The 12,711-nt window shown below is 41.7% G+C and overlaps 1 protein-coding gene and 1 pseudogene across 1 annotated transcript; both read left to right on the plus strand.

Annotated features, from left to right (window-relative positions):
* Positions 1-3,751: 3,751 nt before the first annotated feature.
* LOC145465822 (uncharacterized) lies at positions 3,752-6,061 on the plus strand (annotated as a pseudogene).
* Positions 6,062-6,472: 411 nt separating this feature from the next.
* LOC145465826 (beta-2 adrenergic receptor-like) lies at positions 6,473-11,873 on the plus strand. The gene is made up of 2 exons (XM_081449583.1): positions 6,473-7,800; positions 10,614-11,873. Exon 2 carries the CDS (start codon positions 10,666-10,668, stop codon positions 11,581-11,583), a length of 918 nt encoding a protein of 305 aa, XP_081305709.1. The 5' UTR covers positions 6,473-7,800; positions 10,614-10,665; the 3' UTR covers positions 11,584-11,873.
* Positions 11,874-12,711: the final 838 nt, after the last annotated feature.

The raw sequence follows: 12,711 nt of genomic DNA on the forward strand, positions 1-12,711 counted from the left end.
GTCTGTGTTCACAGGCTAACCAAAATCACCTCTTACGAGATTTGTTTTCGTTCTCGGCATGCTGACATAAATGGAAACAGATAGCTCGTTGTAGCCTACTGATCGCAAGCATCAGCTTTGTTATTTTAGTTAGCGGCGAAATTTGAATGTTCCATGAAGTGACGAAGATAATTAATTCATCGTTTTTGTTTTTTCAAAGGCATCTAAGTTTTATTTTCACTGTATTTTTATTATTTACCTTATATTATTCTACGTGAAAGACTCCGTTGTTTTAACGAAAAAAAAACGCTATTCCTCCACGACTTCTATGTTATGCGACCGTTATTTTGGCCACCATTGCAAAAAAAAAAAAAAGCCAACAAAGTGCTTAAAAGGTGACGTGTCCTTGCCTTTTTTGTAGGATCGCTCCGTGTTTAATAAGAGAGGTTTTAGCTAAAACTATGCCCCCCTATACATACTCTATCACGCCTTGCGTAAATATTTCACAGCTTCGCCTGTTCCCTTTCGTAAATCCGGCCAAACCTTTTTGGTTTGTGGCCATCGAAATAGCCGCCAGTATGGCTTAAATACAGGCGTTTAATGTATGTTTGTGAAACTCCCTGAATAGAAGAAAAAAAAAAAAGACTAGAAGAAGTCTGCGATAGTTAGACGAAACGCGTCGGAGAATAAACAAGTCTTACAACTGCAGTTCGCAGAATGCTGCTCACTAGTTTACTACCTTTTAAAAAATTGTTCCAAAAAATTAAAACAATCCAGACACCAAATACATTCCAAAACAGAAATGTCATTCGCTATAATCTAAGAATATTGACAGGAATGTTTTAGCCTAAAATCAGCAGGAAAATTAAAATGTTTAGCTTCGGCCCGACAGAAAAAACGATTAACTCATTAAAAAAAGATAAAAAGAGCGTATCATCTGAAGAAAGAATTGATGAAAAAAAAAAAAAAAAATACTCTATCATACGGCAAAGCCGATCGACGAACACTTACCGTCAAAATCAAGAGAAAACGATCTGTCAAAATCCATTCGACTCTAGTCAGAGGGTCCAGGAGCTTTTGAAAAGAAAAGCGAACTTTTGTTAAACTGGCCGATCCAGCTGCTATATGAGTATTAGAAGCATTTTATAAAGCAAATTCCCTGAAACTACCGGAAATAAACCCCTGCAATGTCATACAAATGTCACGAGACGAGATTTTAGTGCTTAGGTGTTCTCTTCATCAACGACTGTCCCTTTTTTCCTCGTGCAGGGCACGAGGAAACAACGTAATAAAGTTTTTTTTTTGTTGTGTGGGCGCGCATCAGGGATTGTCCCTTTCGTGCTTATCACGAGGAGAAAACGGATTGAAGTTTAATATAAATATCAACCAAACCTTGGCAACCAAAACTTAGCAATCAAACCTGCGCCAGTATTTGGTTATGACTAAAAACACTCAAATATTGTTTTTCCGGTGGAGCCTCAATGTTCTTATATTTCTGCGGATCATAGGCTGAAAATATTCTTGTAAATATTCTTAGATTGTTAAAGTGTATGACATTTCTGTTTTCCAATATATTTGGCGCCGGCATTCAAGCCTGATATTACGTACATAACCTCTTCAGGATCGTTTGTGCTAGTGCTGTTTTTGTCGCTTTTTGGCTAGTTTTGCCGTTTAGAATCAGTGTATTTACAAACTTTCAACACAAAATTATATTCTTTTCAAAATCTCAGGTTTGGGTTTATTCTGAAATTTATATTCTTAAAATTTCGCAAATTTCAGCCTCGAAATTCTTATAAAACATATAGTTATAAAGCGTCTTTCGATTGTAGTACTTAAATAAATGGTACAATTGCTGGTTTTCAGTGTCACGCCATTCAAAATAGATCAAAATAAAACTCCAAACCGTTCAATGGATAAAGTTCAGAATCTGGTAAATGGAAGAAGGTAAATATGCAGACTCTCGCCATGATTCTGGTCACAGCAATATTTCGTATGCAAGATATGCGGATAACTTTTTTACCCAAATTTATAGAGATTTGTATGGAGACGCCTTGCTGGTGCCCATACGGATGGGCACCAACATGAAGGGCCGAAACCAACAGAAACATCTGTCACTGCGTTTTGCAACAAAAGCGTGAATTTATCCCTCGAGGAACTCTAAAACAGTAAAATAATACTTTGTCTAAGACATGAACTGTTCAGATAGCCAAGTTCCCCGAAATAAGTCACTTTTTTAACTATCATGACAGCTCTCTAGGCCGTCATGTGAATGCCGCGTCACGCAAAAGCTTAGAAATTCAAGCGTAGTGTATTACAAAACCAAGAAGCCATTCGGAACAGAAATTTGTATGAATATTAGTTTTCAGTTGCTCTTATACATCATTAAAATAAAATCTCAGGAGGATCAATAGTTTTGTAGTTTGAATTATATTTCACAGACTCCGTTCGAAATATATGAGACAACAAATGGTAGGAATTTCCCAGTTAGTGCTTCAAACCACTTTTTAACGCCATCAGAAGGGCGAACCCCCCTAAAGAAACAATAAAAGGGGCCTGGGTATACCCACAAGGCCCTGGGACCAAGATCTCGTGGTCCCGTGATGCTTCGGTGGCTTTTTTCCTTGTGCTTCAAACCATTCGGTAAGTATTTTGCTTTTGCCCTGCTTTTTTACAAGTTCTAACCGTTTTTTAGGCTTTGCCTCTGTGTTTTTACACAGTAGGTTTCTTTTAGGTGATATTTGTCGCTCTTCGGGATATTTAAAATCGCTGAACATGTCCCATAGAAGACACAAGTCGCGAAAAAGGTATCGCTCTCGGTCGCCATCTTCCCGCCAAAACTCTGTTTCGTCGCCTAACGTACATCATGAAGGGTCCCCGCCGAAACGGCGCAAGGACGAAAACGATTCCCTTCAGAAGATTCTTCAGTCGATTGAACGTCTTTCCAACCGAAGAGACTCGTTTGAGTCCCGTGCAAATCAGCCAGAAACTGTTGCAGATACTGATGATGATGCTTTGTCGATTAAGGCTAATGAAACGTCAGGCTTTGGGATTAACAAATATTTGGCGACCGAAGCGTCTTTTAGGGCTGCTACTACACCCGTTGGGCACCCGTAGAGCCTATTAAGGCACCCATAGAGCCTATTCAGGAACCTTTAGCGCCTACTAAGGCACCAACAGAGTCTAGTAAGACATCTGACGAAGCTGAAAACTCAACGAAATCTAGTGAATGATCATGGGCTGTTCGACCCGGTTGCCAAGTCAACCTCCTGGAAACCATTAGCTTCTTTCCCCAAGTTTGGAGAAAATTACATTTTATCTTACCAGCCATCTCTTGTTATTTTGGATGACTGGGCGACTCCTGAAGTGGATGCACTCTCTGCTCTAAAACTCGAGCAACAATTTAAAGTGAAAAAGTTTGTACAAGAAAGGCATAAGGAAATGTTTAATGTTCAGTGTGCTTTCTTAATTACCACGGGCCCACTTTGTGGCCTTCATGATTGTATCGAAAATGACTCAGCTCCACTTTATGAGGAAATTAAAGTAGCTTTTGAACAATGAGTTCTTTGCCTTTTAGGCTCAGCCAATGCTCAACTGTCTATCCTGAAACGACAGAGAGTCCTCGCAGTCATAAACCGTTCGAGGACAAACCTCGCGGAACTACCTCTGCCTAATGCAAAATCATGGCTATTTGGAGATGATTTGCCCCTCTTGGCCTCAAAACAGGCCGAGTTGTCAAGGGGTCCCAAAAAAATTGGCAAAGACTACAGGGAAATCCTTTTCTAGATGTAGTAATAGTTCCCAGTCTCAAAGCAGACATCGAGGAGACACCTTTAACAAGTATCAATCCACTGGGTATTCCCACCCTTCTAAATCTCAGTCAAATTACTAAGGGCCTCGTTCAAAAAACGGCTTTTTCGTTCCCCTCCCCAAAAGGGACGTCAGCCAGACTCCCAGAGTGCATGTTGTCTTGGAGAACCGTAACATCGCACCCGCAGATTCTCTCAATTGTTTCAGGTTACAATATAAGTTTCCTCAAAACTCCTTTTCAAAAGTCTCCACCATTTATCCAAACATCGGGTCAGGAGGCACTCCTAATATCCCAGGAAGTGAACGAGTTATTGCAAAAAGGGGCCATACGTAAGCCCCCGTTTACCAGAGACAGTTTCTTAACAGCCGCCTGTTTCTTGTATTCAAAAAGGATCTTTGCGTCCGGTTATACGTTCTTTGAACAAGTTCATTGTAAACGAGCATTTCCAGATGGAAAACCTCAGTTGCCTAAAGACGTTGCTTTTACCAGAGATTTTATGACAAATATGTACAGATTTAAAAGATGCTTACTTTTCTGTGTCTGTTCACGAGTCTTCCCGAAAGTTCCTTCGCATCTTTTGGAAGGGAACATGTTACCAGCTCACTGAAGCTCCATTCGGCCTATGTTCAGCCCCCAGAATTTCTACGAAATTCTAAAACCTGTTGCCCCATTCCTGAGGAGGAAGGCCATTCGAGTCCTTATTTATCTGAACGACTTTCTTCTATTGGCTGCCACAACGGAGGTAGCTGTGAAAAATACTCAGCTGGTAGTGACTGTCCTTCAGTACCTAGGTTTTAAAATAAACCCCAAGAAATCATTACTGATTCCAACACAAGTGATAACCTTTCCGGGTTTCCAAATCGACTCAATGTGCATGATGATATCACTCCTGGCAGAAAAGGCCAACAAAATTCTAGACTGTTGTCGCCGGCTGCTCGTTTCTCAAAGTATCAAATTGCGAAACCTAGCAAGTTTAATAGGCCTGTTAGAGTCCTCGAGAGCAGCCATTTGGCGAGCTCCACTACACTTTCGTCACTTGCAGTCAGATCTGATAAGAGGCGTACAAATGAACCAGGAGACTTACGACGCTTTGATTGCCCTGTCACCGAGTGCCAAAGTAGAACGTGCTTAGTGGTTGAAACACACTCTCAATGCAAACGGCAATCCCGTGCACCTTCCTCCGCCGGATATGATCGCAACTGACGCATCCAAGAAAGGTTGGGGTGCAAAAGGATGGTCACAAAACAGTCTCTCCAAGACATCAATTATCTAGAGTTAAAGGGGTCCTTTTTTGGCTTTATTGAAAAACCTGTCTCAAAGGTGAGTCTCACGTAACCGTATCTCTCTGGCTAGACAACACTACCGCCATCGCTTACATCAACAACAAAGGGGGTACACGTTCCCCAACTTATGACTCTGGTCTTAGAGATGTGGGATTGGTGTCGGGAAAGAGACATCCTTTTGATAGCTTCTCACATCCCAGGAAGAGGCAACGTCTCAGCGGACAAGGAGTCCAAAGAATTCAAGGACATGAGCGAGTGGGAGTTGGTCCCAACAATTATTCAGCCTTTTCTGCTGAATTGTCAGACGGATCTGCTTGTGAGTCGTCTAACCAACCAACTCACGGATTACATCAGTTGGAGACCCAACCCTGGAGCCATCTACACAAAGCCTTTACGATAAACTGGGCTCCTCTACGGGGCTATGCCCTCCCCTCCCCCCCACCCCACTTCAATCTGATATTCAAAACCCTGACAAAGGTAACAATCGACCAAACGGAACTAATTCTCGTTGCTTCAGTTTGGCAAGCCCAGCCCTGGTGGCTGATTCTGCTGAGACTTCTATATCTCAGCCAGTATTGCTACCGAACGGTTCAACCCTCTTAACGGACCCGACCGACCTGAACCGAGTTCATCCAATGTATCCTCGCCTTCACTTGGCCGTGTTTCACATCTCTACTAACGTTTCCAAGCTGGAGGCATTCCAACAAACGTTGCCGATCTACTCATTGCAGCTACTCGAACCTCCACCTCGTCGTATCACTAGACGGCAAATTGATCATCTTTCGTTATCTATAAGTGACATTCTAATTTTCTTAAAAGAACTCTTTAACGAAGGCTTAGCATACCGATCACTTACCGTCCTTCGCTCTGCTATTTCGTCAACTCATCCAAAGATAGACGGTTTTTTCAATGGGTCAGCATCCTTACGTTACTAGGTTCCTTAAAGGAGCTCCCAATAAACGTCCTCCAAAGCCCAGGTATTCCCATACCTGGAATGCTGATGTTATGATAAAATACATGATTTCTTTGGGGAAAAACAGCACCCTATCACTTAAAGCTATACAATGAAGTTAGTCACCCTGTTTGCATTAACCTGTCCTGAACGGATTTCCGCTTTGGCTTCCCTGGATCTCAGACGTTTCAGCGTTCTTCCAGAAGGGGTATTTTTTCAAACTCACCGTCCCTAGAAAAACTGGCAGTGCAGATAAACCAGCGGAAGCATTTTTTGCCCGCTTTGACCAAGGCAAGAGGCTCTGTCCCATAGATTGTTTTAGACAATATCTAAAATCATCCAGGAACGTTCGACCCGTTATCCCGTCTTATCTTCCCGATAAGTTGTTTATTTCATCTAAAAGCCCCCACAAACTGGTCACTTCTACATCGTTGGGGCGTTAGCTACGAACCTTTATGAGTGCAGCAGGAATAGACAGTCACGTTTTAAAGCTCACTCTGTGCGTGGTGCATCTACGACGGCAGCTGTCAATGCATTTGTCCCGCTGTCGACTATCATGTCAATGGCCGAATGATCTTCTTCAATTTTCAGAACATTTTACTATAAACCCTTGTTTACTTCAGACTTTGCTACTGGGTTCTTATCCTCAAAGTAGATCTACTTGTAAACTCAGCTATTCTCCTGTTGAGTTTTGATTTATATATATAATATGTATATATAATTTAAATGTTTTGTTATGTGGAACCATGGCTGTTTTATTGCTCTTAGTAGCAGCGTTAAAAACTACCATTTGTTGACTCATATATTTCGAACGGAGTCTGTGAAATATAATGAGAATTATACTAGGGCCGCGAAGCGGCCTGAAATTATAATTCAAATTATATGAACAGATGAAGTGAGAAATATATGAGCTTCCCACCCTTCTTCCCTCCCTCCTATGGAGTCTCTCTTTTGCCTGTCTATTCCATGGCGTCAAAAAGCCACCGAAGCATCACTGGACCACGAGGTCTAGGTCCCAGGGCCTTGTGGGTATACCCAGGCCCCTTTTATTGTTTCTTTAGGGGGGTTCGCCCTTCTGATGGCGTTAAAAAGTGGTTTGAAGCACTAACTGGGAATTTCCTACCATTTGTTGTCTCATATATTTCTCACTTCATCTGTTCATATAATTTGAATTATAACTTCAGGCCGCTTCGCGGCCCTAGTATGATTCTCATTTTAGTGACGTCATGTGAAAACTAGCTATATGTTTGAATAACTTCCGGTTTGGGAAGTCTTACGAACTGAATTTGCAGCACACTAAAGGTCTTTTGTCGATTTACACCACAAATGAAGTGTTAATTCAACCCGTTATAAAAACAAGTTTTCTTTTCTAAACACATTGCCGCATTCAAGCAAATTAATGTGTTTACTTGCCGGTCCGCAGACACTTTTTGGGCTCATCACGCGATCGTGACAACGTAAGTCACGCAATCGTTTTGAACTCGAGTGGTGTCATCGCTCGAAAATCGAGCGAGTGGCACGCAGTTGACAAAAATTACGCTAACTACTAAGTGTACGAAGCTTATAATGTGGGAATGTGGCCTGCACTGCTTGGAGTGTTTTTTGTTCCTAGCTTTGTAGCTCTTCGTAGATCTTTGATGAGTACCGAGCGTAAAACGTGGGAGACGGGTAGGGGGAGGGTGGTCGAGCATGGATAAACGGACGGGGACTGGGAGAGAGGAAGAACGCATTGCGTTTTCGCCTCCCTTACTCCTTCCCCGTTTACGTCTGCAACACAGGTTAGTTACTTTGGAAGATTCAAGCATGGTTATGCCTTATTGTACAGGCAAGTTTGTTTTAGTATGTTATCTTCCTGATATTCATCTTTACCATAATTTTAAGCGAGTTTATATAGTTTTACAGCGATGTTTGCTTATTAAAATAAGCAAACGTCGCCGTAAAGAAAACGTCGGGTCGCTGTAAACTTAACGTAATGTCAATATAGCTGTCTGATAGAATAACTGAGACATCGCCGGTCTTATAATTGGTTTGTACTCCTTGCATTTTAACAGCATTGAACGGAGAAAGCGTGTACAAGCGAAGATGGACGTATGAGACAGACATGCATTGCAACTGAGATTTAAATGGCCTGGCAATCTCTCCATCAATCCAACGTTACATCGCTTAAAAGTAAACTACGGCAAGAATTCCATGACGTGAGTTTCATTGCCAGACTACGTACTAACCGCTTGTTTTCTCCCACGAAACATCGTCACAGTGTCTTTCCAGGAAACATGGCGTGACGAGTCAGAAGCATGACGAGCAACAAGGGCTAGTCTGAGGCAAATGTAGGGTTGTTCGTGGCTCGATTTTAATACCAGCCGCTGTTCGGGAAAAGAGCCCGGTGGAAATCGAGTCTAGGTTCGGCGGGAAGCTATAAAAATATGTCCTGAACTGTAATACGAAATCTGACGGTGGCGTTTTGAAAATTTATTTGCGAGCCGTCACGCAACGCTACTCCATTTTAGCGAAACGTGTGGCGAACGATATATCGATAAGTACATAAAATCGAACCTCCACTAACGGCCACCTCTCTACAATGGCCGTTTTTTCATCCCGGCAGACCGGCTCCATACATTCATTCCTATTTTAATCTCTCTATAACGGCCACCTCTCCACAAAGGCAACTTCCACTGCCAAACTAAGGCTAGTTAATCCCCGACTGGTGAACGGTGTATACAAAACCACATTTTTAATGCGAAGTCCGTAGGATGGAGGACTATTAACGTTGGAATATCGCGAAAGGTACTCCAAATAAACGAAATGCTAATGCCTGATCGAAAAGGTTTCTACGAGGCGATAGTTGATTCGGCCTCCGGCATCATCAACTATCACCTCATAGAAATCTCGAGCTCATAATCTAATTGTTAATTAGAAAGTTATTTTGTGATCGTGGTATCCAAACAAACACGACGTCGTGTGTCGTAGTTTTCTACTAGACTGCAAAATTCTGTACTTAGAACCAAAACACAACTTTAGAGAGTCCGAAATGGTAAGGAATAAGCATCAAGTGGACTCGATCGATAGTTACGAGGGCGATAATGAATTAGGAGCAATGATATCGTCCTTCGGGTTCCAAGAAGGTCTGATTGGCCGAATTTATACTAGAGACCAATTATCCGTCCAGACGGATTATCCGTCAGACGGATAGGTCGTCTAACTATAAATCCGAAGACGAATTTTGACGAATATTTTGTCGACATATACGTTACGCGTTACGCGTGTTACACGACGGATGTTTTGGTGTTGAGCCGAGTGGAAGCTTAGCGAGAGATCAAAGACAACATGGCGGCACTCGTAGCGTTGCTGACAAACAAATGGCGAAGAAGAGCATTAGACATGGCGGCATATCAGAGACGAACATCCTCTGTGAAGCGCATGTCCGAGCCTTCTTCAGTGCCAAACGTTCCGGTACTGTAGCCCACCCAACGGTGTAATCACTTCCTCTGTATTGTGGATCAAAGATAACCTCCGCGAAGACGTCCGTGTCTTAATCTGTGCAAGTCAACTTTGTTTTCAGTTCTTTTTCGACGAAGCAGTTGCCTTACTGTACGCCATCCTGAAATAGGCATCCCAGGAAACCCTGCGAAAATATAGAAACCAGTCCCTCTCATGTGGAGACTTCGTCAAAAACCCGTCTACGTTTCCGTCTGGATATAAATTTAGAGACGGATCATCCGTCTAGGACGATTTATCCGTCTGTTAGCACGTCTTGAAGACGTGCTAACAGACGAATCAGTCTCAGACGAAAATTGCTCCATAATTCGTCTTCGTACTGAATTTATACTTAGACGAATTATCCGTCTCAGGCGGATTTTTCGTCTCTGACGGATAATTCGTCTCTAGTATTAATTCGGCCAATCAAAGGTCTTCCTGGATATATGTAAAACAAATCGCGCTACGGAACACTGCGGACAAGTTTAAAATGGACTTTCTCGTCTATGGTATGGAAATATTACTAGGTCAACCGAATGTATCGCTTATTAAATTAGCCTTATCTTCTAGAGGAATTGTTTATTATTAATTATAAACTTTTGCATTCTCAACGATGGGCAACAACACGCATTTGAATAGCAATATAAGTTTGCTTATGAATATCTTGCTTGGGAATATCCAAGTCATTATTTTTCATGAACACGATCTTTATGTCGTTCACCTATTTATTATTATGCAGCGTTATAGTTATTAGCCTTATTGCAGCCGTTAAGTGAAGCTTGCTGACTTCGCACTTTCCGTCCGGAACCGCTCATTTATTATGAAAGGTCACGAAACTTGATCCGTACCGCACGTCGTTAAAATAAGCTTATATATAAAAAAAACAATAATAAATAAATGGTGCTCTCTTTTTCTGTTTGTTTTCTGTTTTATAAAACAGATACTGATATATTTTGATTCTTTTGCGTATTTATACGCTACTAAAAAAAGCACTCAAAAAAATAAAATAAAATAAATCTGTTGCTTCCCTCAAAAACAACAGTATCATATTACACACCTTCCTCCCCGTAACCAAAGTGATGGCTCCACCTAATATATTTCTGACATTTTATTGCAGTTCTGCAGCTGACGTTCTAGCATAATTGCTTGCACTGATTATCGTTAGCAAGATGACCGTGACAGCACACCCTGAAAGCCATCCGTTTTTGCCCGAGAAAGTCATGACTCATGAAATGGCCATTGCTATCGCGCTTGCCGTAATAACTACAGCAGGGAATCTTCTGGTGATTGTAGCTTTATACAAGGACCCATTTAGAGAACTACGGACGACTGCCAATTACCTTCTGGTGAACCTTGCAGTAGCTGACCTGATAATGGGCCTTGTAGTTGAGCCTATTTGGGCCCTTCAGTACTGGGTGAAAGAAAATGGTTCAAACAAATTGAACTATTCCATCGCAGTTAATGTGATTCTCGTCTTGGCAGTTGAAGCCTCCAATCTCACAGTGTTGTCTCTCACAATCGAGAGATACATTGTCTTAGAGAGACCTTTGCAGAGAGAAGCGCTTTTTAGCGGTACAGCCGTGAAGATCTCCATTTTTCTGATATGGCTGACGGCATTAGTGATAAGCTTGTTGAAAATTCTCTTTTGGGATCAGCGGGAGTATACTTTGTTTCTATTTGCCGGTATTGGTGTTTTCTTGCTGTTAATCATGCTCGGCTTATATATCCGCATGTTTATAATCATCCGAAAGTTCAACAAGTCACTTCTCGCACAAGGAGCTCAAGCAGCACTGGTTCAGCCTGGGCAGGCATACATAACAGCTCGCAAACGAGAGCAACAAGTTGCCAAGGCCATCTTTCTATTTTATGGCACGTTTGCATTATGCTGGCTTCCCTCTATTGTCGTTGAAACTATAAAGTATCATGAACCTAAAATCGACGGGCACATCTGCCGAGGCCTTATGTTTCTTGGCCTTTTTAATTCTGCCCTCAATCCAGTATTATACACTTTCAGAATGCCAAGCTTCTGGAGGGCAATTAAGAGAATGTTTGATGACTTTAAGGTGGCATGCAGACAGATTTTATAAGGCCAGTATAGACTTGCTAAAAGACTGGCATACTCCAGGCCAAACATGTAGGGGCACTTTATCGTTTGGTAAGAAATTGCCTTTACCTCACCTTCCCCTCCCTCATGCACGCAACACAATGTTTCAACGTGGGTCCGAGAGACCGAGACTCCGGGAAAGAAGGGGGTGGAGGGGGGTTGAAAAATTAGAAAACGACCTCGTACTTTTAAGATTATACGTCATTAATTGGTATTTTGCCGGTCATGCGGCCCAAGGACCTTTTAGCCAGGATTGCAGTTAAATAGTAAAAATAGTGTAAGAGGCATTCTTTCGTCAAGTAGTTTCCTTCAAAGTTGATTCCCAAGAAAAGATATTTTTTTAATTTACAGGATTATAAATTTACTTTGTTATTTTTTCTTTGTGCTGTGACTCAAAAATAATACCTTTCTTTAATTTGTGTATAAAACCATATGTCATGCATTCCTAATTGCGGTACTCCAGTTGCCTTTTATTCGTCAGATGAACCGCAATTAGTCGATAAAACAATTATTTCCTTTGGAGATGGGAGAAAAACGCTCCAAAATCTTGGCTAAGTAGATGTCTAAACTGGGTAAATTGTGCTTTTACAGTTGGGAGTATCTGGATAATTAACTGGGTTGCAACCCAGGGGGGGGGGGGGTACGCGGCCCCTAAGGGTATGGTTTTTTAGCCCTTTTGGTCATAACTAGGGCACAATTTTTGCACTCTAGTCTTGATACGGGTTTTCTTTTTTGAGAAGAAGCTACTTTTTCATCATTATCGATAGGACCATCAACAAAAGACCTTCATAAATTATGTTTAGGGCAATTTAACATTGGTCTAAACTAGGAAACTAATTATTAGGCAGGTCTGATACAGGGTATTGATTTGAGGGTTAGGTCACAAATAGGGAATCAAATTTTTGGTCAGGTCATAAATATGGTAGGGAAAATCGCAGATTTTGGTCATAAATAGGGTAGGAGTTTTGGGAAAAGGGCCGCACCCCCCCCCCAATTTTTCTGGAAGTACCCCTGGGTAGGGCTTTCCACAAGTTGCCCCAGAAAGCCCGCAATTTCGCAAAACGTTGCTCAAAAGTTGTTCAAAAAATGTCAAAAGTTGCTTTTTGTAAAG

Source organism: Orbicella franksi, chromosome 13, assembly GCF_964199315.1.
Source record: "Orbicella franksi chromosome 13, jaOrbFran1.1, whole genome shotgun sequence".
NCBI lineage: Eukaryota > Metazoa > Cnidaria > Anthozoa > Scleractinia > Merulinidae > Orbicella > Orbicella franksi.